The sequence below is a fragment of the Chrysochloris asiatica genome, unplaced genomic scaffold (genome assembly GCF_000296735.1).
Source record: "Chrysochloris asiatica unplaced genomic scaffold, ChrAsi1.0 scaffold00287, whole genome shotgun sequence".
NCBI lineage: Eukaryota > Metazoa > Chordata > Mammalia > Afrosoricida > Chrysochloridae > Chrysochloris > Chrysochloris asiatica.
This window is the reverse complement of record NW_006408805.1, coordinates 2268985-2292765: the sequence shown is the minus strand read 5'-3', so window position 1 is coordinate 2292765 and position 23781 is coordinate 2268985. Positions and strand designations below refer to the sequence as shown.

Sequence of the window (23781 nt, the reverse complement as noted above, 5' to 3'; positions counted from 1 at the left end):
TAAAAACCCTATGGAGTATAGTTCTACTCTGGTATATATGGTTTTGCCATGAATAGGCATCAACTTGATAGCAACTGACTTTAGTTTAGCTCATAAAGCATGCATTTACAGCTCCACATTTGGCTTATATCACCTACTTCTTGTGCTCCTGGACCCAGTTTGCTATCTTCTGTCCCACCTGTCCTGCCCTCTCCTCTCACTCCCACTCCTGTTCCCTGGCACTTGCTTCCAGAGACCCAAGGGGCAGGAGAATGGTGAGGGCCTACCCTGCTCTACAATTCCTGTAAGGACTAGTTTCCCCAAAGCCAGTGAGAGGGCTGGCAGGCTAAAGGAGAGAGGAAATAATCAGTCCCCCAGACTTAGGATGAAAAAAGGACTTATCATCCATCTGAGATCCAGACTGGACATTGGATGGATGGATGGATGCCATTGAGTTGACTCTGACGATGGCAACTTTATGGATAACAGAACAAAATACTGCCTGGTCCTGGGTCATCCTCACAATCCCCAGTATGCTAAGTTCATTGTTGTGTAAATTGTGCCAATCCATGGCACCAAATGTCTTCTTTGCACTCACTGGCCCTCTACTTCATCAAACACAATGTCCTCCTCCACAGATCGATCCCTCCTGACAACATGTCCAAATGAGCCCTGAGAGTGTAGTGGATTACGAGCTAACCACAAGATCAGTAGTTCAAATCTACTAGTTGTTCCACGGGAGAAAAATAAGGCTCTCTGTTCCTGTAAAGATTTACAGCCTCAGAAACCCTATAGAGGGTAGCTATGAGTTAGACCCAACTTGATAACACACAACCACCACCACAACCACCACCAATGATGTGTCCAAAGCAAGCAAGTTGGACAATGTTCTATTGTGATCCATAGGTCTAATTTTTGGAAGTAGATTACCAGTCTTTCTTTCTGGAAGCGCTGCAGAAACTTGTTCACCATGGGTGGTCCTGCTGGTATTTGAAATATCCATGGCATAGCTTCCATCATCACAGCAACACATAAACGACCCCAGGAGGACAAACTGACAGACAGGCTGTGAAACTAGTGAGTGTGCTTGCTCATTCCGGAGGATGAGAACAAAACCTGAGGATTCTATCAGGATCTGCCTTCCTCAAAGGATGGCAGTGACCTGCTGGAGCTCCAGGGTGTAAGAGAGAATAGGAGTATGTGAGTCTCAGACTGGAAGGAAATCCAAGAAGACAAAGCCTGAGATCTTTGGGTCAGAATAAGGGCTGGGAGAATGGCTTGCCCATGATATCAACACCCAGGACAGGGGTCCCTCCCCTTCCCTCTGTGGCATGGGTCCCATGAGCCCTCACACTACTCTGCATTGCCCATCCCTCCTGGGGAGTAATCAAGTAGAGAGAACCCTAAACTTGCAGTCAGGAGAGTGTGATCAATACCCACATTCTTCCACTGAGGAGCTCTGTGGCCTTAGACGCTAGCTCTAATTTCTCACCACTAAAAAGGAACTGATCATCACTGCCATTCCCAGCCTACCTCACAGGCTTGTGGGAAACTCCACAGTGGTAACTATGGGGACAGAACTTGGCAGAATAGCTGAAACCAAGTTTCAGTTAAGTGCCATAGAGTCAGTTCTGACTCATAGTGACCCTCTATAGGGTTTCCAGGAGTCCTGGTATGGTGCTGTGTGTTAATGTGCCAGACTGCAAAGCCATTTGAACTGCAAGGTCGGCAGTTCAAGCTCACTAGCTGCTTCTCGGAAGCCCTAAACAAGGTTACTATGGGTCAGAACCGACTCAACGGCATTTAACACCAACAACATAGGGCTTCTGAGGAGCAAGCTGTGGCTTAAACCACTGACCTGACTTATCCTACAGCATTAGTTTGTAATCATCTTTGTTGACTCTGGAATCTCTTTACACAAGTTCAGAGCAAACAAGTTAGTGTAAATGTTAGGAACATATCCACTCCATCCCTGGCCAGTCCTCAATACCCTGTTCAGTTTCTTGTGCCCAATCATAGCTTGGCTGCTCTCCATGGTAGTCCCAGAAGGCCTGATGAGGTTATCCATGGTCACTGCCATCTACAAGTTGTTAGTTGCTATCGAGTGGGCTCCAGTTCATGAAGACCTTCTGTAAAGTATAACTGAATGAAACATTGCTCAGTCTTCATGATTGCTGCTGTTTGAGTTTATTATTGTGAATTGCGTGTCAGTCCATCTTGTGAAGGAATTCCCTCCTTTCACTGACCCTCTAACATGATGCCCTTCTAAGACTGATTTGGCCATTCTTCTAGCAGTCCACAGTGTGTTCTGTATTCTTCACCAACACCACAGTTTAAATGCATCAATTCTTCTTTAGGCTGCATTTCCCATTATCCAGCTTTTATATGCATATGAGGCAATTGAAAAGACTACGCTTGAGTCAGGTGTACCTTAGTCGTCAAAGTGACATCTTTACTTTTTAAAACTTTAAAGAGGTCTTTTGCAGCAGATTTGCACAATATGTCATTTGATATCTTGACTGCTGCTTCCATAGATATTGATTGTTACTTTGTACACTTGCATTTTACTTGAGTTTTCCTGACACTCTTTCTTAATGGAAGGAAGCCACCCATAAAATATGAGAGAAGGCAAGTGTGCCTCAACAGCAGCCTTAAATCTTAGTGCAGAGCCAGCTCTCTGTAACCACTATTGGTGTCTTCCACATTCCTAGTACATTCTACTCATTCTCCCATTGAATCTTCAGCCATGGGAAGCACATATAAGCCCATTTCACAGATGAGCAAACTGAAGCTCAGAAAGAGTTAGAAACTTGCCAAAGGTCACCCAGTTGGGTGGCCCCAGGTCTGTCAGTGCTCTTTCCTCACCGTGTGTGGCCTGGCTTCACTAGGGCTGCCAAAGCAGGGGTCTTCTGCAGTACCAGTACCCACCCTGTCCAATGGCTTGAGTTAGATGGGGAGTGTCCTTCCCTGCCCCACTGAACAGAACCTAGAAGCTGGTAGTAGGGTGGGATCTCCTCCTTGTGTGGTTAAAGTGGTTCACCAGGTAACCAAGCTGCCTTTCCGAGTGCTATATTCTGATACAGAGTAATCTGGTATCTAAACCTCAATAGTGATGGTGGAAAGAAGGCACTCTGGCAGAAGAAGCAATTCACCTGGCTGTAAGCACCACCCTATAGAGGATATGGTGGTGTATACCCAGAGTTTCCTTTAGCCTGTTCAGAGCACAAGGACTCATTCCTCAGCTGTTGGGCATGTTGGAGGTGAACCACTTTCAATTTACTCCCTCACTGAGGATAATGTGTGGCTAAAAAGAGGAACCACCATCCATCTGTCAGTTTGGGTCATACTGTGGGAGTTTGCATATTACTCTCATGCTAGAAGCTATGACACCAGTATTTCAAATACCAGCATAGTTACCATGGTAGACAGATTTCTGTGGAACTTCCATACTGAGACAGACAGGGAAGAAAGACCTACTAATCATCTACTTCTGAAAAAATAGCCAATGAAAATCCCATGGATCACAATATAATATTATCCAATATAGTGCAATACAGGAGCTCTGGTAGCGTAGTGGTTACGAATCGGGCTGCAAACCTCAAAGTTAGCAGTTCGAAACTACCAGCCGCTCCGCAGGAGAAAGATGAGGCTTTCTGCTCCCATAAAGATTTATAGTCTTGGAAACCCTGTACAGGGTCGCTATGGGTTGGAACCAACTCAATGGCACTTAACAACAACAACAACATAGTGCAATATGCAGATGATACAGCCTTGCTGGCTGAAAGCAAAGAAGACTTAAAATATTGATGAAGATCAAAGACTACAGCCTTCAGTATGGCTCGCACCTCACTGTAAAGAAAATAAATATCCTCACCACTGGACCAATAAATAACATCATGATAAATGGAAAAAAGATTGAAGTTGTCAAAGACTTTATTTTACTTGGATCCACTATCAACATTCATGGAAGCAGCAGTCAAGAAATCAAACGACATTTGCGTTGGGCAAATTTGCTGCACAAGACCTCTTTAAAGTGTTCAAGAGCAAAGATATCATTTTGAAAACTAAGGTGCATCTGACCCAAGTCATGATATTTTCCATAGCCTCATAAGTATGTGAAAGTTGGACAGTGAATAAGGAAGACCATAGAAAAATTGATGCATTTGAGTTATGGTGTTGGAGAAGAATATTAAAGGTATCATAGACGGCCAAAAGAACAAACAAATCTGTGTTGGAAGAAGTACAGCCAGAATGCTCCTTAGAAGCCTAGATGGCGAGACTTCACTCTTATACTTAGGCCATTTTGTCAGGAGGGAACAATTTCTGGAGAAGGGTATCATGTTTGGTAAGGTGGAGGGTCACAGAAAAAGAGAAAGACCCCCAGTGAGATGGATTGGCACCGTGGCAGCAGCGGTGAGTTCAAATGTAAGCGTTGTGGGGCTGGTGCAGGACTGGACAGTTTCATTCGGTTGTGCATAAGGTTGCTATGAGTCGTTATCAACTCGGTGGCACCTAACAACAACAATAACAATATAATGCTGGAAGATGAGCCCTCAAAATACACAATGACTACAACAGTGGACTTCAGCACACCACCATTATAAAGATGGACAGGACCAGGCAATGCTGTACTCTGTTGTACATGCGGCCACCATGAGTTGGAGCCGACTCTATGGTAAATAAATAACAAGAAAGAGAGGTAGCCTTCTTCCAATGGCTGGTCCACATGGGCTATAAAGGCCAAGGTTTTTATTCCAGAATGAGACAATTCCAGAGCTGTTTGTAAGATTTGCTGAAACTTGTCTCTGTCAAGAGCTGGTCCTAAGAGTATTCTGAACAACACTTCCCTAAATGGCTAGCTGGGGGTCTGCTGGCATGACCTCAACCTGCAAGAACCCTTACCCAACCACCTCGCAGGCTGGAGGTGACTCGATCTCTTTGAGCGATGACCTGTGGTTGCAAAGAAACAACACCCCTTTTATATCGCCACTGAAGCATACTAAACAACTTAAGAGCAGGAATACTTATCTATAAAATGCTCCCTCTCTCTAGAAAATGAAGTGAATATTCACTAGTTTCCAATGAAAAATGCTGTCTCTCTATATTAAAAAAAAGGAAAATAGGGGGTTTCAAATTTATCTATAATGCCTGTGTGTGAATTAAAACACTGTTTATAATAAATTCTAAAACTGTTTCCCTTTTTCAAATCTAGAAGCATATACTTTTTCACATAAAAGGGTTAGGTCAGAAAAAAAAAGTGCAAAAGTTTCCTCCTGGGATTCTGGTACAGGAGAAAGATGAGGCTTTCTGCTCCTGCAAAGATCTTTAAACAAAACAAAACAAAAACCTTGGAAGCCCTATACAGGATGGCTCTGAGTCAGAACTGACTCCACAGCACTTAACAACAACAAAAGTTCTGGCAAAGAATGGACTTGGGTCTCTTTTGCATAAAGTTGAAAAAGTACATTTGAGAAGTTTTCTGGGATTCCCTGAAATAAATGTTGTGCCAAGAAGCTTAAAGAAAGTATTTTTACTTTTTTCTTTGGTTAGCACACTGCCCTCTGACTTTGCCATTCTCTGTTGCAAGGGATAATGTATTTTGTCTCAGCATTTGTGCACGCTCGCCTCATAGCTTCTGTTTTCCTGAGTAAGTACTTACACCTAGCTGGGCCTTCTGGACTCTCCTCTTTGCCTAGCTTCCTCACTTGCCTGCATTTTTCTACCCCTTCCCTCACTACTGTTTCTCCCTTCTCTCCTGTCCTCTCTTCTTCCCTTTAGCCAATTATGACATAGATCAAATGCACATTTTATAATGCAAAAAACAGTGTTCTTAGTCTCGCATCTTAAAAATCAGCCATTGGAATCACTTAGGCTTATTTCCTAGACCCTTCAGTGAGATGAGCCTTTCCCGGTGCCCAGCGATTTCTGTGGCGACTTTGGGACCCTTGTATATTGGTAGAAGGAGGCTTCCATCTCAGCCCAGTTTTCCTTCTTCCTGAGAGCCACAGAGCTTGTCACAGAGATTAATTTCCCTGATAGGAACCCATAGCAAAATCTACCTTGTCAGTTCAGCTTTCTGCTTATAGGGCTGACCACAACACTCTGGAGTCCCTGCCTTGTGCTGGTCAGGCTGGTCAGGCTGAGAGGCCCTCTTGGTGTGCGGCAGTGCACACTGCTGCAGCTAGGGCAGGTGCCCGGGTCCCGTGAGCCTACGGGCTCCCTACCTGAAGTTGTCACAAATGGATCAGCCGTTCTACACTCAAGTTTCCTCATGTGTAAACTGAGCTAACCATAAGGTTTCAACAAGAGCTGCAGACTCCCGACCCAGCTGAGTTGTGGCCTGGGAGGTGGTACATGCTGGTTATTCTGAAAACACACCTGAGAAGAACTCTCACACCTGCCTGCAGACACCTGAGCAGGTGCTAAGCTGCAGAATGGTGAGTCACCTTCTCAGCAGGGACTGTGGAGTGCAGTTAGAACCCACCTCCTAGGTGACCCAAGGAGCCACCCCCATGCACCCATGGCTTCTCTTCCTCTGCACCCCTAGTCTTTCCCTCCCCTCTCTACATTTTCCTTCTCACAGTTGCTCTTATCCTTCACCCTTTACCTGCTTTCTACCCCAGTGACCAAAGGGGTGACCTGTCACCCACAGCACACTCTGCAGCCACCCAGATGTGCATACATCTCCGTGTGTGCTCCATACACACACACTGTCACTTCCCCCTCTCCATGGCTCTGTTCTGTTCCTCTGCTCCGCACACATCCTGTGATTTGTTTGTCTGCTCAGTATTAATGAAACATCCGTCTCCTCACAAACAGCTTCTCGCTGATGAGATGGCTCAGATCCTCTTTAAGGGCTTAATCAGAAATAAATAGGATAATGTTGCTCACCCTCCCTGAGGGGGAAACAAGTGACTTAGACTTTTTTCCTGAAAACATCTGTCTCCCTTGACCCCACTCACCTACCCCAGCCTCCTCCTCCCTGGAGGGCCTCCTGCCTGGAGGGATCTTTTACTTGCTACCCCATCATCTTTGTTGTGATGTAACCATTACATCTATGGGGGCAATGCAACAAATAATTAAGTAAGTCACTTGGCATGCAAAATGCTGGTCTCTCACTATTGGGTTGCGATGAGTCAGAAGCAACTCAATGGAAGTGAGTTTTTGTTTTGGTGCTTCCATGTGGACAGTGGCACAGTGAATTAAGTGCTGAACTGCTAACGAGTGTTATGGTTCAAACCCAGTTGCCACTCCAAGGGAGAAAGATGAGGTTGTCTGCTCTCATAAAGATTCCTAGCCTCAGGAAATGTAGCAAGCAGTTCTACTCTGTCCTGTAGGGGGCGCTGTGAGTCAGAACCCACTTGATTATAGTGGGTGGGTGGTGGAATTACTTAGTGAACAAACAATAATAATATGAAACCAAAACCAAAAACCCAGGCCTGTTGCCCATAACCAGTTCTGCCTCATGGTGACCCCATGTGCTACAGAGTAGAACTGGTGTGACCTCAAGTGAGATGGCTCGTCCCTGCTGCATGTGATGGTAGCTGGCAGTCAATAACCCTACTCTGGCATGCACAGAAAGTAGAGGATTGGCGTTAGGGAAGCCAGGTCCTGCAGAGCAGCATAGGGTCACTGCTGGGAGGGGGATGAATCAGGGTCTTCACTGGTGACGAGGCAAGGGACCTGCCTCTACTTTTCCAAGGGAACAGGGCACCAGACTTCCAAACCCAACCACTCTGCCATCACCTAAACAGGGGATGAGTCCAGTCAGTTCAGAGTCACATCCATAGAACACCAGACTCTATAAACATGTCTACCCATGGCATCTCCGATGTTTCTCACAGCTATACTGCTAATCTGGTTTTATGATTACAGCCCATATTTTGCAGATGAGTACACTGGAGCACAGGAAGTTAAGCAACTTGCCCATGGCCACATACTTACAAATGTTGTTGTTGTTGTTGTTGTAATGTGCCGTGGAGTCAGTTCCGACTCATAGCGACCCTGTACAGGGTTTCCGAAGCTATAAATCTTTACAGGAACAGAAAGCCTCATCTTTCTCCCACAGAACAGCTGGTAGTTTCAAACTGCTGATCCTGAGGTTCGCAGCCCGATTTGTAACCACTACACTACCAGAGGTCCTTACTTATAAATGTAGGACCTGGGATTTGAACTCAATGTGCCTAGCCTTCAGTTAGCCAAGCAAAGGGAGATTGAAGAATGGCCTATTCTAAGAATCATAGATGGTTCTTATCCACAAGAAGAGTTTGAAGTAAAAATGATGAAAATGAGTCTGGAGAGGTTAGCAGGGGCCAAAGATTCAGACTTTATCCAGAAAGCAACAGGAGACCTTTGAAGAATTTGTAACAAAAGAGTGTTAGATGTTCAACAAATAGTGAACAAATGAATGATCCAGGTTTTATTGTGTAAAGATCACTTGGAAACAATGTGGAGGGAGGGGGAGTTGGGCTGGAAAAGTACCCTCTAGGAGGACTAGATTATTATAATCAAAGCAAGAAACTTTAAGGATGTGAGCCTGGAAGGTTGGTGAAAATAGAAAAAGAGAGACCAACTTGAGACATATCAGAGAATTTGGTTGTTGTTCATTGTCATCAAATTGATTCCAAAGCATGGCAGTCTCATGTGTTGCAGAGCAGGCTCCAGAGGGTTTTCTTGGCTTTAATCTTAATGGAAGCAGTTAATCAGGCCTTCTCTTCTGTGGAGCTACTAGGTAAGTTCCACCACCAACCATTAAGTCAGCAGTGGAGAGCAAACCATTGTACCACATCGGGACTTTTTCAGAGTATTAACCAGAATGAGAGAGCGTAGAATCTAGGGAGATGCCCAAATTTCTGGCTTAAGTGTCATTCAGCAAAATAGAGATTATGGGAGGAGCAGGTCTAGCGGGAGAGGTGGTAAACTGGTATTAGGCCTGCTGAGTTGTGGGCCCTCCCTCATTCTGAAGCTCAATTAAGAGGTTAGGTGTGAGATACTTGTTTGGGGTTTATCAATGTAAAGATGTATAAAAATAGTGTGGGGAGAGCATCTGACCTTCTCCAACTTCACAAGGAGAAAGAGAATCAAAATCAAAAGCCGTAGGCTAATTTCTATAAGGTGAGGTCAACCATGCCTCTACCCTCCATTTTACCAGTTCTGACACCAGCCATTTTGTCCACAACACTCTACTTCTCTGCTGGATTTGATAATTCACTGAAATGGCCACACAGAACTCATAGACAATACTTATGATTATGGGGTTTGTTGGGGAAGTAACAGGTTACAAATCAGAATCAGGGAGTCCTTCAGCCAGGACAGCTTCTATTCAACTGTGCCTGCAGGTCTCTTCTGTGGCCCCTCAGGCCTCCTGGGGCTCTTGGGCTGGCCCAACCTTCTCAGGGAAGTATTACAAAGCTCTTTGTTGTTGTTATGTGCTGTGGAGTCAGTTCTGACTCATAGTGACCCTGTACAGGGTTTCCGAGGCTGTAAATCTTTATGGGAGCAGAAAGCCTTATCTTTCTCCCGCTGAACAGCTGGTAGTTTTGAACTGCTGACCTAGTGGTTCACAGCCCGATTCGTAACCACTACGCTACCAGAGCTCCTTACAAAGCTGTTTGTTGTTGTTATGTGCTGTGGAGTCAGTTCCAACTCATAACGACCCTGTACAGGGTTTCTGAGGCTGCAAATCTTTACAGGAGCAGAAAGCCTCATCTTTCTCACACGGAACAGCTGGTAGTTTTGAACTGCTGACCTTGATTCGCATCCCGATTTGTAACCACTTTGCTACCAGAGCTCCTTATAAAGCTCTTTAGCGCGGCCAATTATGTCCAGAGGTACCCCTGCTATACCAGAAAACCTCCTGTGTGAAGGCATTCAGCTCTGTCATTCCATGGTCAGCGAGCCTCACTCTGCCAAGTATCCAGAGGTACCTTACTCTGATAGCAAGCCTCCTGCCTGAAAGTGCTCAGCTTTCTCCCTCTGTGAGCCAGGCAGCCCACCGCACTGTCTTCTACTGGTCTCCTGGTTCTCTGCCTCTGTTTCTCACCACCTCTCACTGTCTCTGGTATTGAGCTCTTTACTTCAGTCTCCTCGGTACAGGGACCCTGGGTCCAAAAGACATGCTCTTGCTCTGTTCCTAGCTCTTCTTTCTTGGTGGTTGTGAGGTCCGCCTCCCTCCTAACCCGAGATGGCTCATTTTAAGCCTAGCGGGATGACAAAACAGACCAGTCCCCTCAGTAGGGTTCCATACAGCTTATTTTCATGGTCCCACCCCCACAACATTGGTGGTTCACACTCACCAGTCACTCCTTGGAAACTCTATACAGGGTCACTGTGGGTCGGAACCAACTCGACGACACTTAACAACAATAACCCCCACAACAATGCCATGCACCAAGCTATCCAATCCCCTTGGTGGACCACAGTACTTCATTTGCATAGTTCAAGTCATGTGACACTGTAGAATAAGCACTGGACTGCTAACCCCAAGGTTAGCAGTTCAAACCCACTAGCTATTCCTCGGAAACCCTATTTAGTGTCGCTATAAATCTGAACCAACTCGACATCACTTAACAACAGTAAGGTTATGACTAGAAGGGCCACATTAAATAATTCACTGTACTACAAACTATTGGAGTCCCGGTATGCCCATTGTAGGATAAGCACTGGACTGCAAGGTCAGTTTGAACTACAAGGTTGGCAGTTCAAATCCACCAGGGTTGCTGTGAGTCGAAAACCAACTCATCAGTACAAACCAATAATATATAAGGTGTTTCAGGAGATAGAGGAAGATTTAATCCTGCAAAGATTACAGCCTCAAAACCAGCCACTTTGGTAGCATAGTGGTTACGAGTCAGGCTACTAAACTCAGGGTCAGCAGTTCGAAACTATCAGCCGTTCCGCAGGAGACAGATGAGGCTTTCTGCTCCCATAAAGACTTATAGCCTTGGAAACCCTATACAGCGTCGCTATGAATCAGAACCGACTCAGTGGCACTCAATCACTGCAAAATGTTAGTTGAGTCCATGGAAGTAATGAACTTCTCCATGGATAATGTGTAGAATAAGCTATGCCAGGCAAGAGAAAACCTGGGGGAAGGCCAGCATTTAAAGGGCCAGAAAAAGACCCTGCAAAGGAAACTGAGAAGTAACAACTAGAAAGGAAGGGGAAAAACAGATCATTGATATTAACTATTCTCCACCCAGTTTTATTTTCTTCACAGTACTTCTCATGATGCAAAGTTATATTATGTGTTTATCTGTTTATTGTTTTCTCTTCCACTAAGAAGATTAACTCCTCCAGGGCAGAAAAGCAGGGTCAACCCTCCTTCTGCCTTTACATTCTGCAACTAAGCAGTTTGGCCATTAGGTGGCGCACGAAGATAAGTGAGGAAATTGGAGGCTGGGATTCAAAGGTGGCCAGAAACAAACAGGGCAGAAGTAATCTGTTAGACAAATTGGGCAATGGAGTGGATTTAGATTGCAAGTCATCCACCAACTCCCTCAGCAGTCTGCTCTTAGCTGTGAGCTAGGCCATACTGCCTGGAGCCCTCTGAAGCCCAGGGGTGGGAGTGTGGGGCTGACCGCCCCCTGGCATGGGCAGCACCTGCCCTGGCATGAGGACCATGTGAGTGGATTGAAGGCAGGAGAAGAAAGGGCTTTGAAGGGCTACTGAGGCAGCACATGGAGTTATTCTGACTCTGACAGAACATTTTATAGGGTGGTGGTAAAGAGCTAGTGCTTTAAGTCAAATATAAACCAGGTAGACTTGCGTTGACTATCACTGACTTATGGAACTATGCTCCATGCAGTTTTCAGTGACTGATTTTTTTAAAGGTGATCCCCAGACCTTCCTTCTGAGGGCACCTCTGGGTTGGCTGTAACCTCCAACTTCCCATGAGCAGTCAAGCTTCTTAACTGTTGTGGTGGTGTTATATGCCGTGGAGTTGGTTCTGATTCATAGCGACCCTGCATAGGGTTTCTGAGGCTGTAAGTCTTTATGGGAAGCAGAAAGCCTCATCTGTCTCCTGCGGAACAGCTTGTGGTTTCGAACTGCTGACCTTGAGGTTAGCAGCCTGACTCGTAACCACTACACTACCAGAGCTCCTTCTTAACTGTTGTGCTACCCAGAAACTCTAAAGCAAATACGTTGTTGTTATTAGGTGTTTTGAATCAATTCTGACTTACAGTAACCCCATATGCCAGAATAAAACTGTCCCACAGGGTTTTCTAGGACAGTAACGTTCTCCCTGGTACAGATCACCAGGCATTTTCTTCCTCTCACTCACTGGGTGGATTCTAACAGTTGACCTTTTGGTTAACAGTCAAGCGCTTAGCCATAGCATGACCAGGGCTCCTTAAGGCAAACAAACATATCTGAGTCTAAATCCCAACTCCACCATTTACCAGCTGTGTCATCTTAGGCAAGAGATTGTAAAGCTGTTTGAACTGTAAGGTCAGCGGTTCAAGCTCACCAGCTGCTCCTCAAAAATCCTATCCAGGGTTGCTATGGGTCGGAACCGACTTGACGGCACTTCACAACAACAATAGAATGGAGAAAAGATTGAAGTTATCAAAGACTTCATTTTGCTTGGTTCTACTGTCAACACTCATGGAAGCAGCAGTCGAGAAATCAAACAACGTATTGCATCAGGCAAATCTGCACAAGACCTCTTTAAAGAACTGAAGAGTAAAGATGTCAGCTTGAGGACTAAGGTGCGCCTGACCCAAGCCATGGTATTTTCAATAACCTCATATGCATGCGAAAGTTGGACGTGAATAAGGAAGACCTTAGAAGAATTGATGCATTTGAGCTGTGGTGTTGGAGGAGAATATTGAAAGTACCATGGTCTGCCAAAAGAACCAACAGGTCTGTGTTGGAAAAAGTACAGCCAGAGTGCTCCTTGGAAGCCAGGGTAACCAGACTTCGTCTCTCATACTTTGAACATATTTTCAGGAGGGACCAGTCACTGGAGAAGGATGTTTGTTATAGTGAAGGGTCAGAGAAAAAGAGGAAGACCTCCAACGAGATGGATTGGCAGAGTGGCAACAGTAAGGAACTCAGGCATAGCAACGATTGTGAGGTTGGCCCAGGACCGGGCAGTGTTTCATTCTGTTGTGCATTGGATCTTTATGAGTCATTACCAACTCAATGACACCTAACAATAACAACAACATAAATGGATATGCTAGTAGTAACTGCTTCATAGGATACTGAGACTAAAACATCTTCTTAAAAATCAGACATAATAGCAAACATCTGTGTAGCCCTTTACGACGCTGTATCCAAGTTCTTCATATCATAAAAGTTGCTAAGAAGTGTCATCGAGTTGGTTCCAACTCTTAGCAACTTGGTATAGGTTTTCTGAGGAACAACTGGTGGGTTTGAATTGCCAATTTTGTGGTTAACTATCCAGTATTTATCCTAGAGGGCCACAAAAGGACTCCTCATAATAACCCTGAAAAATAGGTATCTTTTTCTTATCCCACTTCCCAAGTAAAAGGGCTACATTTGTCAGATTATAATACTTGTCCACAGTCATACAACTCATAAAGTGATAGTCTCAAGCCAAGTTCAGTTCAGCAAACCTATGTAGAATGTCCCCTGTGTGCCAGGTGCCATGTCAGCTGATGGGGGACCAAGGATAGACAAGATTACAATCAATGGGAAAAACAATCATTTCCAAGAATGATACCCAGGATACTATGGGATCACAGATAAAAGTCACTTAGTGCATCCGGGGGATTCTGGAAAGATCTCTCAGAGAGGGTGTCCCCATAGCTAAGTCTCAAAGGTTAGGTGAAAGTGAACCAAAATCTCTAATGAAACAAGTTCCTCTAACTTCAAACCCACTGTGAGTGTTGTCTGCCCCTCTCTAGTCTAATCCAGGAAGGAGCCGAATGCCAATGAAGAGAGGGCAGTCTCTTTATGTGCTCTTACTGTTGTACATCTTACTGATGCCTTTGAGTTGTGGTGTTGGAGGAGAATACTGAGGGTGCCATGGACTGCCAAAAGAACCAATAGATCTGTTTTGGAAGAAGTGCAGCCAGAGTGCTCCTTGAAGGCCAGGATGGCTAAGCTTCGTCTCTCCTACTTTGGACATGTAGTCCGGAGGAAACAATCGTTGGAGAAGGATGTCATGCTGGGTAGGGTGGAGGGTCAGAGAAAAAGAGGAAGACCTCCAACGAGATGGATCGGCCAGGTGGCATCATTGATGGACTCGGGGGTGGCAGCGGTGGTGAGGTTGGCCCAGGATCGAACATTGTTTCGTTCTGCTGTGCATGGAGTCGCTATGAGTCGGTTCCGACTCGATGGCACCTGACAACAACAACAACAACAACAACTGTTGTACACACCTTCCCTTCACAATAATCACCAGTGAACTGTTGTTGTTGTTAAGTGCCATCAAGTAGTCAGTTCCAACCTATAACAACCCTGTATTGGGTTTCTGAGGAGCAGCTGGTGAGCTTGAGCCACCGACCTTGCAGTTTCAAACCTACTTTGCAGTCCAGCGCATTAACCTACAGCACCACACCAGGTCACCAGTGTGTAAATGCCCCTTTATTCCTGAGCCCTCTAAAGCAATGCTGTTCAAACTTGAATGTGCATTAGAATTATCTGGGGGTTTTGCAAAATGCAGATTCTGGCTCAAGGGATGTGAGGTGGAGCACAACCATATGTACTTCTAACAAGCACTTAAGTGAGGCTAATGCTGCCAGTCCGTCCCAGGCACACATACCTGGTCTCACCGTCAGCTCCAAGAAGACAGGTGTCCTCACCATGGTGTTCTCTGTGTAGGACATGGAGGAGGCCTGATGAGAGAAAGAGACTGAGGAAAGGGAGGGGAGGGAGGGAACTGGCAGCACAGGCCTGAAGCTGGGGAAGTTAGAATAAGGAAGACTGTGGAGCTGTGACAGGCTGTGATTAGGATGGGTCTGGATCCTCCACTCCCAGCAAACACAGCCCACTCCCCACCCCTTCCCAGAGTCCCTGGGGCCTAGAGCTGAAGACTGAGGCTGAAAAGCACAGAAAAGCAAAACGGGAGCACTCTGATCTTGTCTCTGATCTGTCTCCACCTTAGCCTACAGGCTGTGTCCCTGACAAAGAGTCCCAAGGGTAGTGCTACCCAGAACACTGGCTGAGGGCCACCCCACCCCTCCCCAGCCCAGCTTGCCTCCCTCCCGAAATGACAGGAAGCAGCCAGTTCCCTAGTGTGGTACCATGGAGAGTTTACCCAGCAAGAGCTAAGAGAATCTTTATCAGTCTAGCCCCCCAAACTCACTCACCCACAACAACTCTACCCTATACACTCACACAGACACACATGTACACAACAGATACACAGAAACAACAGTATAAAGAGTGTTGGCCTCAGAAGCAAATGTCCTTCCTGACATTCACCAAGATCATTCATTTATTTGTTTGACAAACATTTATTGAACACCTACTACATGCCAAGTGCTGATCAAGGTACAGCAATGCTGCAGTGACCAAGACTGACAAGCCTTCCTTACAGGAAGCCTCCTTCCGAGTGAAAGGAGACAGGCAACAGTGACGAGGAAAATTAAGTGAGGTAGTGTAGCAGAAAGTAATTGTGGGACAATGGAGACAAGGGGTCAAGGAAGGTCTTGCTGACATTTAAACTGAGGCCTCGCTGATGGGAAGAAGCCAGCTGAGCACATTCAGAGAAGAGCGAGGGCATGGCTCAGAACCAGGAATGAGCTTGGTGTGTGTTCGGTAAACAGAAAGGCAGGTGCGCAGGAGCGTAGCAAGTGAGGCCTGGGTAGAACAAAGTATTGATGGAGAGGCAAGGAAGGACCATTGGTTCTACTGCTTGTAGGTACGCTCGGGAGGGAGCCTGGAGGGTTTGAAACTGAGCAGTGAGACCACACCACCTGCTTTATGACGAATACAAGGCACACAGTGAACAAGCCCAGCCCTGCCCGCCAGAGGATGCATGCTCTGTGACGCTCTCTGCTGTGTTCCTAGGAGCAGGAGCATCGTCCTAGCTAGCTAACTGACCACACAGCTCCCAGCTGCCATGTTCCAGCTGCTGGCCTGAAGGTGACAGCCATGCCCAATAGCCATCTTTTGTGGAGAAGGAGAGGGTTTTGGCCCGCCACCTGAACTGACCTGGAACCTGAGGAATTGCTGGAAGCCCAGGCAGAGTACTACTAGGGTGTCTCTGGAGGAAATCCCACAGTGCACCAGTGTCCTGGCACCTTGGGAGTTCTGTTCTCCCAGCCTGTCCAGGCAAAGTTGACCAACCTGGCAAACCAACCCCAGCAAGTCCAATGAACTTAGCACCATATAGTCGCTGGGCACAGAGGAACAAGGAGAAATGAAAAAAAGACCCTCTCTGACCACAGACCTTCCTGACCCCCAGCTGGTGCCTTATAGAAAGGAGAGTCAGATGGTCACCCCCAATGTATGTGCTAGTCCAAAAGTCCAAAGCCTTCTGACCATGAAGCATTCCTTAGAGACTTCTGTGGGGCTGGGTAGTATTTGTCATACAACTTTTAGCAGAAGAATCTCTTGTTTATGTACAACAGTATACAGAACATAAAACAGATGAAAGATAAATACTCTGGCTGGAGCCAGGATACCCTTCCAAGTCCAGTCCCATCTTCCTTTGCCCTCACTCACCAGGTGACTTTGGGCCTCCGTTTCCCTAACAGGGTAACACAGAGCCTGGCTGTGTGATGTCTCCCTACCCCTCCATTTCCCTTAGCAGCAGATCTCAGACAATTCTACAGTCTCTCTCCCACACAGGGAAAGAAATGGGTGTCCCACACTGCATGCCCAGAGACAGCATCTATGAAGGGCTGGGAGTCAGGAACAGGCAGAACAAGGAAGGAGACCCCCCCAGCTGCCTGCCCAAATCCTAAATGACAAAAGAAAACTGAATGGCCAGCCTGCAATTGTGCAGCTTTAATTCAAATGATTTATTTGTTTCATAAGCAATATGCACACGAGCCCCTGTCTGAGGCTGGGGGGCAGCCGCCAGCTTACTGCCAGTGCTAGAGAGGGGTGCTGACTGGGTTCCTGGTCTGCCCCAGGCCTCAGTCACCCAATAGTTAATGCAAGGAGCATACCACCAAAACAGTCAACTATTTTTATCTCCGGATTAATCACAAAAGGCTAACACTTCTACCTTCCCTGTGATTAAAAATTAGGAGACCAAACTCTATAGTGGTTCAGGATAATAACCAATCTTGGGAGGGGGTGTGTATGAATAATGCATCTCCAGACTCTCGGGCTGCTCAGCGACTTTCTCCCCTCCCAGCCAGCCGCCTCAGTTCTGGGCCCAAGTCTGAATGGAGAGGTAATGAGTTATCCTCCTTCCATCTGAAATACAGCTGCAGAGAGTGACTGTTGATTTCAATTCAGCCTGCTGGCCCCCAAACATCCCCCCACCCTCACTCACCGCATAGCCCAACCCCCATCCACACCCCTCCTACCCCCATCTGGTGTGTAATGAGGCGAGGGCCAATCAATAATGCATGGCTACATGAATAGCCGGCATGATAAGCACTTATTTGGGGAGCTGTAATCAGGGCCCATTCTGAGGGTGGATGTTTGTATGTGAGTGTGTGTGTGCTCACACAACACCGCTCCACTCTTCCTCACTCCTCTAACCCAATATTCCAAAAAATGCCACCCCACAAAAACAAGAAGGAGGGGCTGGATTTGTCACTGTTTGTTTTTTGGAAAGGCCCCCACAGTTTCCCCTCGGTGAATAGGTTATGGATCTACAAAACCCAAAAGCCCATTGCTTGTGCCAACCCCATGTGTTACAGAGGTGAACTGGCTCCCTAGGGTTTTCTTGGCTGTGAACTTCAGGGATGCAGGTTGCCAAGCGTTTCTTCTGTGGCTCGGCTGGGTGCTGGTTGATAGTTGAGTACAAAACTAGGCACCTAAGTCCAAAAGCCAGAGATGATTCATTCTCAAACTTGGTTACACACTGGAACCAGCTGGGAGCCTTAGGAACCCCTGACCTCTGGGGTCCACCTTCAGAGGTTCAGATGTAGTTGGTCACAGGGATAGACTGATACAGAATTTTTGTGACAAAATATATACTTAACATAAAATTTGCCATTTTTAAGAATACGATTTAGTGGCATTAATTATATTCATCATGATGTGCAACCATTACCACTGTTTCCAAAACTTTTTCATCACCCCAAATAGAAATGCAGCACCCAGTAAGCAATAACTCCCACTCTTCTGCTCCTAGCCCATGGTAACCACTAATCTACGTCCACTTGATATCTCAGGATTGCCCACAAATTTCAGTGCTGAAGGCAACTTTTGAGATCTCCTATTTGGCTTTCACATTTTATGCCTGAAGAAATGAAATCCCAGAAAATATATGATTTCTCTGGTCTGTATACTCCTGATGTAGGGCACTTCCTATACTGCCACACTCCTGGGCTCCCCATTAGAGTCTTCTAGGGAAGCCTGCAAAGTAAGAGTGGACCAGGTATTTATTCTATTCCTATGGAGTCCTGGTATGGCACTGTGGGATAAAGCACTGGATTGAAAGGTCAGCAGTTTAAACCCACCAGCTGCTCCTTGGAAACCCTATACAGGGTCGCTATGACTCCACGGCACTTAACAACAACAACATAATAAAGTTCCAGAATGGGGTAATGGTGAGTCAGTGGTAGAAATCTTGCCCTCCATGCAGGAAGCCTGGGTTCTATTCCAAACAGTATACCCCATGTGCAGCCACCACCCATCTGTCCATGGAAGCTGTATGTTGCTGGTGCTAAACAGGTTTGGGGGGACTTCCAGACTAAGATGAACTGGCAATCTACTTCTAAAAGGCATCCTGTGAAAGCCCTATGGGATCACAAGGTCGGTGGTTCAAACTCACCAGCCACTCCTTGGAAACTCCATACAGGGTTGCTATGAGTCAGACCTGACTCGACAACGCTTAACAACAACAGCATCATGAGGATGACACAAGACTGGGCAGTGTCCCCTTCACTGTGCATAAGGTCATCAGGAGGCAGGGTCAATACGATGGCCACTAACAACAACAAAGCTCAAGTAGTGCTTTCCAGTTTTCCAGGCCCTGGGCAAGCTGAGTGTGCCCTGTCAGTGCCTCATCATGAGCCCCAGCAAGCGAGAAAGTGCCACACCAGACACAGGGCCTTGGGCTCTTCTTGTGGTCCACACTCTCAGCATTCCCTGCTGGAAGGGGCCTGGTCTGTTACCTGGAGATGAAATATCCCCATCAGCAACTGGTCACATCCACCATTTACATAAAGCCTTAATTAGCCAGGTTTTCCAAGATCTGGCCACGCCCACCCCACTCTGGTTAACTGGCAAAGAGAAGCATTCATGAGCAGGTAGGTAGTGGTGGCGTAGTGGTTACGCATCAGGCTGCTAATCTCATGGTCAGAAGTTCGAAACTACCAGCTGTTCCACAGGAGAAAGATGATGCTTTCTGCTCCTGTACAGATTTACAGCCTCAGTACAGGGTCACATAACAATTAGTGGTGGTGAGGAGTCCTGGTGTGGCTCTGTAAGATCAGCACTAGACTGCGAACCAGCCACAAGGTCAGCAGTTCAAACCCACCAGCTGCTCCTTGGAAACCCTATAGAAACCCTATAGAGGGTCACTGAGGAGTAGGAACTGAATCAGTGTCACTTACAACAACAACAAAGTAGGTAGTTAGTGAGTGGGAGTGGGGCGGGGCTGTGGGAGTCGGGGAGGCTGTCTTCATCATGCAAGCCACCGAGGTCACCTCCTCCAGGCCTGGCAGCCCAGCCCTCATCACCATCCCCATCTGCACAGTCTCCTGGGGAGGCTTGGTTTGAGAGCCACCAGGACTGGACAGACTTGGATGACCCTCTCAAAGAGGCTGCCTGACTTCCTCAGCCAGGATCCTGGGTGGAATGGTAATCCAATCTTGGAAGCCCTGAGGGGTTGTTTTTCCTGGGAAAACAAAATAGGGTTGGCACTCACTGGGCCTAGAATTCTGGGCCAGGAGTTGGGGTGGGGGGGGCGGGGAAGGAGGGTTGCATTTCCTGGGGAGGCAAGGGACAGGGGTAGGGTTGAGAGATAAAAGCAGGGTGTCTCCTGAGGGCAGAGCCCACTGTGCCCTCCTCCTGGCCCCCCAGTTTCTTGGCAGAAGTCACAAGTCCCCAACCACACTACGAAACACAACAGAAGAGCCAGGGCAGGAGAGATTAGCTCTGCCTTTCTCCATTCGGGTCTGTTGCTAGGGAAGAGCTCTGGTGTTGCAGTGTAATTCTCTATGTGACCTTGAGCTAGTCGCTTAATCCTGCTGCACCTCAGTTTCCAGATCTGTATAATAATCATGTTTACCTCACAAAATTGCTCTGAAGATTAAATAAGACAACAGATGTGACAGGGCTTTGTTTAAAAAAAAAAAAAAAAAAAAAAGATGTGAACCCCAGATATCATCTAGGCTGCAGCATCTTGCTTTCCCGATCAATAAAACAAGGCTAATGAGGCCTGCCCTGTCCCTCACAAGCTTACTGTGAGCTGAGGAGGCTCCACAAATAAAGATGCAATGGGTATGTCAGACACACTGCTACTGTTGTTATTATTCTTGCAATACAAGGGGATTATACAGTTTATGAAATATTGTAAATATGTTTTTCATCACCTCCATAAAAATCCACCAGGTCCAGCCTGTAATTCCTGCCAGAGTGCAAGGGGGCATCCTCAGCCTGACCTCTTCTCTTCTCTTCTCTCCTCAGTGCCGCCCGATGATCCCGTCATCCTAGGGGGGCCTGTGATCAGTCTGCGGGCAGGAGACCCCCTCAACCTCACCTGCCATGCCAACAACGCCAAACCTGCAGCCTCCATCATCTGGTTGCGGAAAGGAACCGTCATCAATGGGGCCACCTACTCCAAGGTGAGGACAGGGCCTGGAGGAGAGGGGGTGCTAGAAGAAGGGACGAGATTAGAGGGGCTCTTTTCCCCCTGATGAAGCTCAGGATCTCTCTACCTAGATGTCTTTCTGTTTCTCTCACTCTTTGCCTTTCTGTTCCCCTGCCTGTATTGGTTTCCAAGGGCGACCATAACAAAATACCATAAACTGAGTTTCTTGTAAGAACAGAAATGCATTGTCTCACAGTTGTGAAGGTCAGAATCCAAATTCAGGGCATCAGCAGGGTCATGTGCTCTCCAAAAGTTCAAGGGCAAGATCCTTTCTTGCCTCTTCCAGCTCTGGTAGCTCAGGTGTTGGGTGACTTGCAAGTGCATTGTCACATGCCTGTCTTCTCCCTGGGTGTCTCTGTGTCTCTTCTCTTTTATGAGGAGTCACTCAGATTGACTTAGGACCCAGCCTCCTCAGATATGGGAGTCCCTAGTGCCTAGCAAAACGTTAACGGGCTCAACTGCTCTCATTTCAGTTAGCAGCAGAGCATGGTCAAGTCCACCTAGAGGTACATTAGAAGAACGTACCTGGTGATCTGCTTCCAAAAATTCAGTCATTATGGAGCACAGTTCTACAGTGACACACATGAAGTCACCTTGAATCAGACCGACTCTGGGCAACTGGTTGCTCCATTATGACCTCATGTTTGACCTCGTCAAAGACCCTATTTACAAACAAGGTCATATTCACAGACACAAGGTGTTAGGACTTCAGCAGATCATTTGGGAGCCACAATTCAATCCATAAACTGCCTCTTTCTCTCTCCTAAATGGCTCTCTCTTTTCTAAGGCCTAGTTTCTATCTTTCTCCCACTGTTTCACACTGTCTGTCTTTCCTCTAACTCTTTCCTATGGTGTCTCCTAGATTTGCCAAAAACCCTAGGAATAGGGTATGACGGTCAGTGGCAAAAGGGACTGGGGCCTACGGTGGCTAGATAAACAACAAATAGCTGTTTACTATAAATACATCCTCAGTATTTCATGGGCAATACTTATACTTATGAAATTCTAATTGAACTGGGCAATCTGTGGTTTTTTTTGCTAAATCTGGCTACCTTACCTGAGCTGCCAGGTAAAACTGTCCAGGTTCTTCCCTGTGCAAAGGTGACTGGCTGAGGGGGAGGGAGGGTGTGGTAAGAGTCTTGTCTCTTCCAGGTTATGTAGCGTAGGGGTTCCTCGGTCCTTGATCTTTGTGTGGCATCTGTCTTCCCCCCACTTGAGCTTACTTGTCTCTGTCTCTATGCTGTTCCCTGTGACTCAGAAGTGAGTAGGATTAGGACACTCCGTACACTGTTATGGCCTTATTAACCCAACAAACAAACCCCTAGTCTCAAACAGGATCACATTCACAGGGGTTAGGACACATATTTTGAGGAACACAATTCAATCCTTAACAGATGTCCAGTGCTGCTGTCTGTGAAGCAGGCTGAGAGGCCATCAGACCCATTCCTCTGCCTCCCATCCTGAGACTCCTTCATAGCAGAACTGCAGGGACCGTAGACTGAACAGCACTTCTGATTGCCCGCACAAAGGCAGAGCAGCCCCGGATCTGGTGGGTATGAGGAAGGGCCTAGGGCCTTAAAGTCCACAGAAGAGTTCCCCACCCATCCCTCGGCAGCCCTGACAGCTCTTAGATCGGAAATAAGTAGGTGGGCTCTGGAGCTGGGTGGACTGGACTTGGATCCAGGACCCACCGCCTTCTAGCTGGGTGGCCTTGTCGTGCCTCAGTATCCACACCTCCAAGATGGAAGCAGCAACTCACGGTTGACAAATGCCGACGCCAAGTGAGTGGACGCTGAGCATGACCACCGTGACAACTCCCGACCTCTCACTTGATCCTTGAAAGTCAAGGACAGCCATGACCAATCCACTGACATGACAATGCAGTGTCACCGTGGAGCAGCCCCATGGTCTGATAGCCCTGGGCCCCAACCTGGGCTCCATCACATGTCACAGTGACTTACTCTGCCTCCATTTCTCCAGCTGTAAAGCAAGAATGCCAATAATAATGGATACCAAAGAGGGTTGTTGTGAAAACCGAATGAATGTGTGCCATTAAAGCACCTGTAAGAAGCCTGGAATAAGGAGCTCTAGAAGCGTAGTGGTTACGAGTCTGGCTGTCAACCTCAAAGTCAGCAGTTTGACACTACCAGCGGTTCTGCAGGAGAAAGATGAGGTGTTCTGCTCCCTTAAAGATTTACAACCTCAGAAACTCTGTACAGGGCCACTATGAGTCGGAACCGACTCACAGTACTTAACAACAACAAGCCTGGAATTGAGTAACAGATTGACAAAAGTGAACATTTACTACAATTTCCCTTCTCCCACAGCCCCGCCTTACCTATCCCAAATCCTCCTTCCCATAGGTCACATATATATTCCATATAAAGTCTCCTGTCTCTAGTAGAATATCCTCTCTGCTACTTCACCACACAGTGGATCTGTAGGACAAGCACTGGGCTGCTAACCACAAGGTGGAAGGTTCAAACTCACCAGCTACTCCATAGGAGAAATCTGAGGCTTTCTGCTCCCATAAAGATTTACAGCCTCGGAAACTCAATACAAAATCACTATGAGTCCGAATCAACTCAATGGCACTTAACAACAGCAATTCCTCCTCCACGTGCTCAGATGGGACCGGCTGAGGATGGCATCATCCCCAGAAGGAGAGCCAGGGGAGAGGGCACACCCTCCTCCTCCACTCAGCATAGCCTGGGGGGTGCCCATTCCCAGGGCCCAGATGCTCCGCCCTTCTGTGTGTATCTGGATTCAGAAGCACAGAGGATGGGATGGCATGGCCTCTACCTATCTGGGAACCACACTTTTGCTCCCTGGGTAGCTTGAGGATGCAGGGCTAGGGACAAACAGCACCATTCAGCCTCTACCTT

At 46.9% G+C, this 23781-nt stretch overlaps 1 protein-coding gene across 1 annotated transcript in view; it reads left to right on the top strand.

Moving 5' to 3' along the window:
* KIRREL3 (kin of IRRE like 3 (Drosophila)) overlaps nt 1-23781 on the top strand; it is an 881737-nt gene that overhangs the window by 806780 nt on the left and 51176 nt on the right. The window contains exon 5 of the mRNA XM_006874577.1: nt 20713-20870. Coding sequence (XP_006874639.1) covers nt 20713-20870 — 158 coding nt within the window. The remainder of the gene's footprint in view (nt 1-20712; nt 20871-23781) is intronic.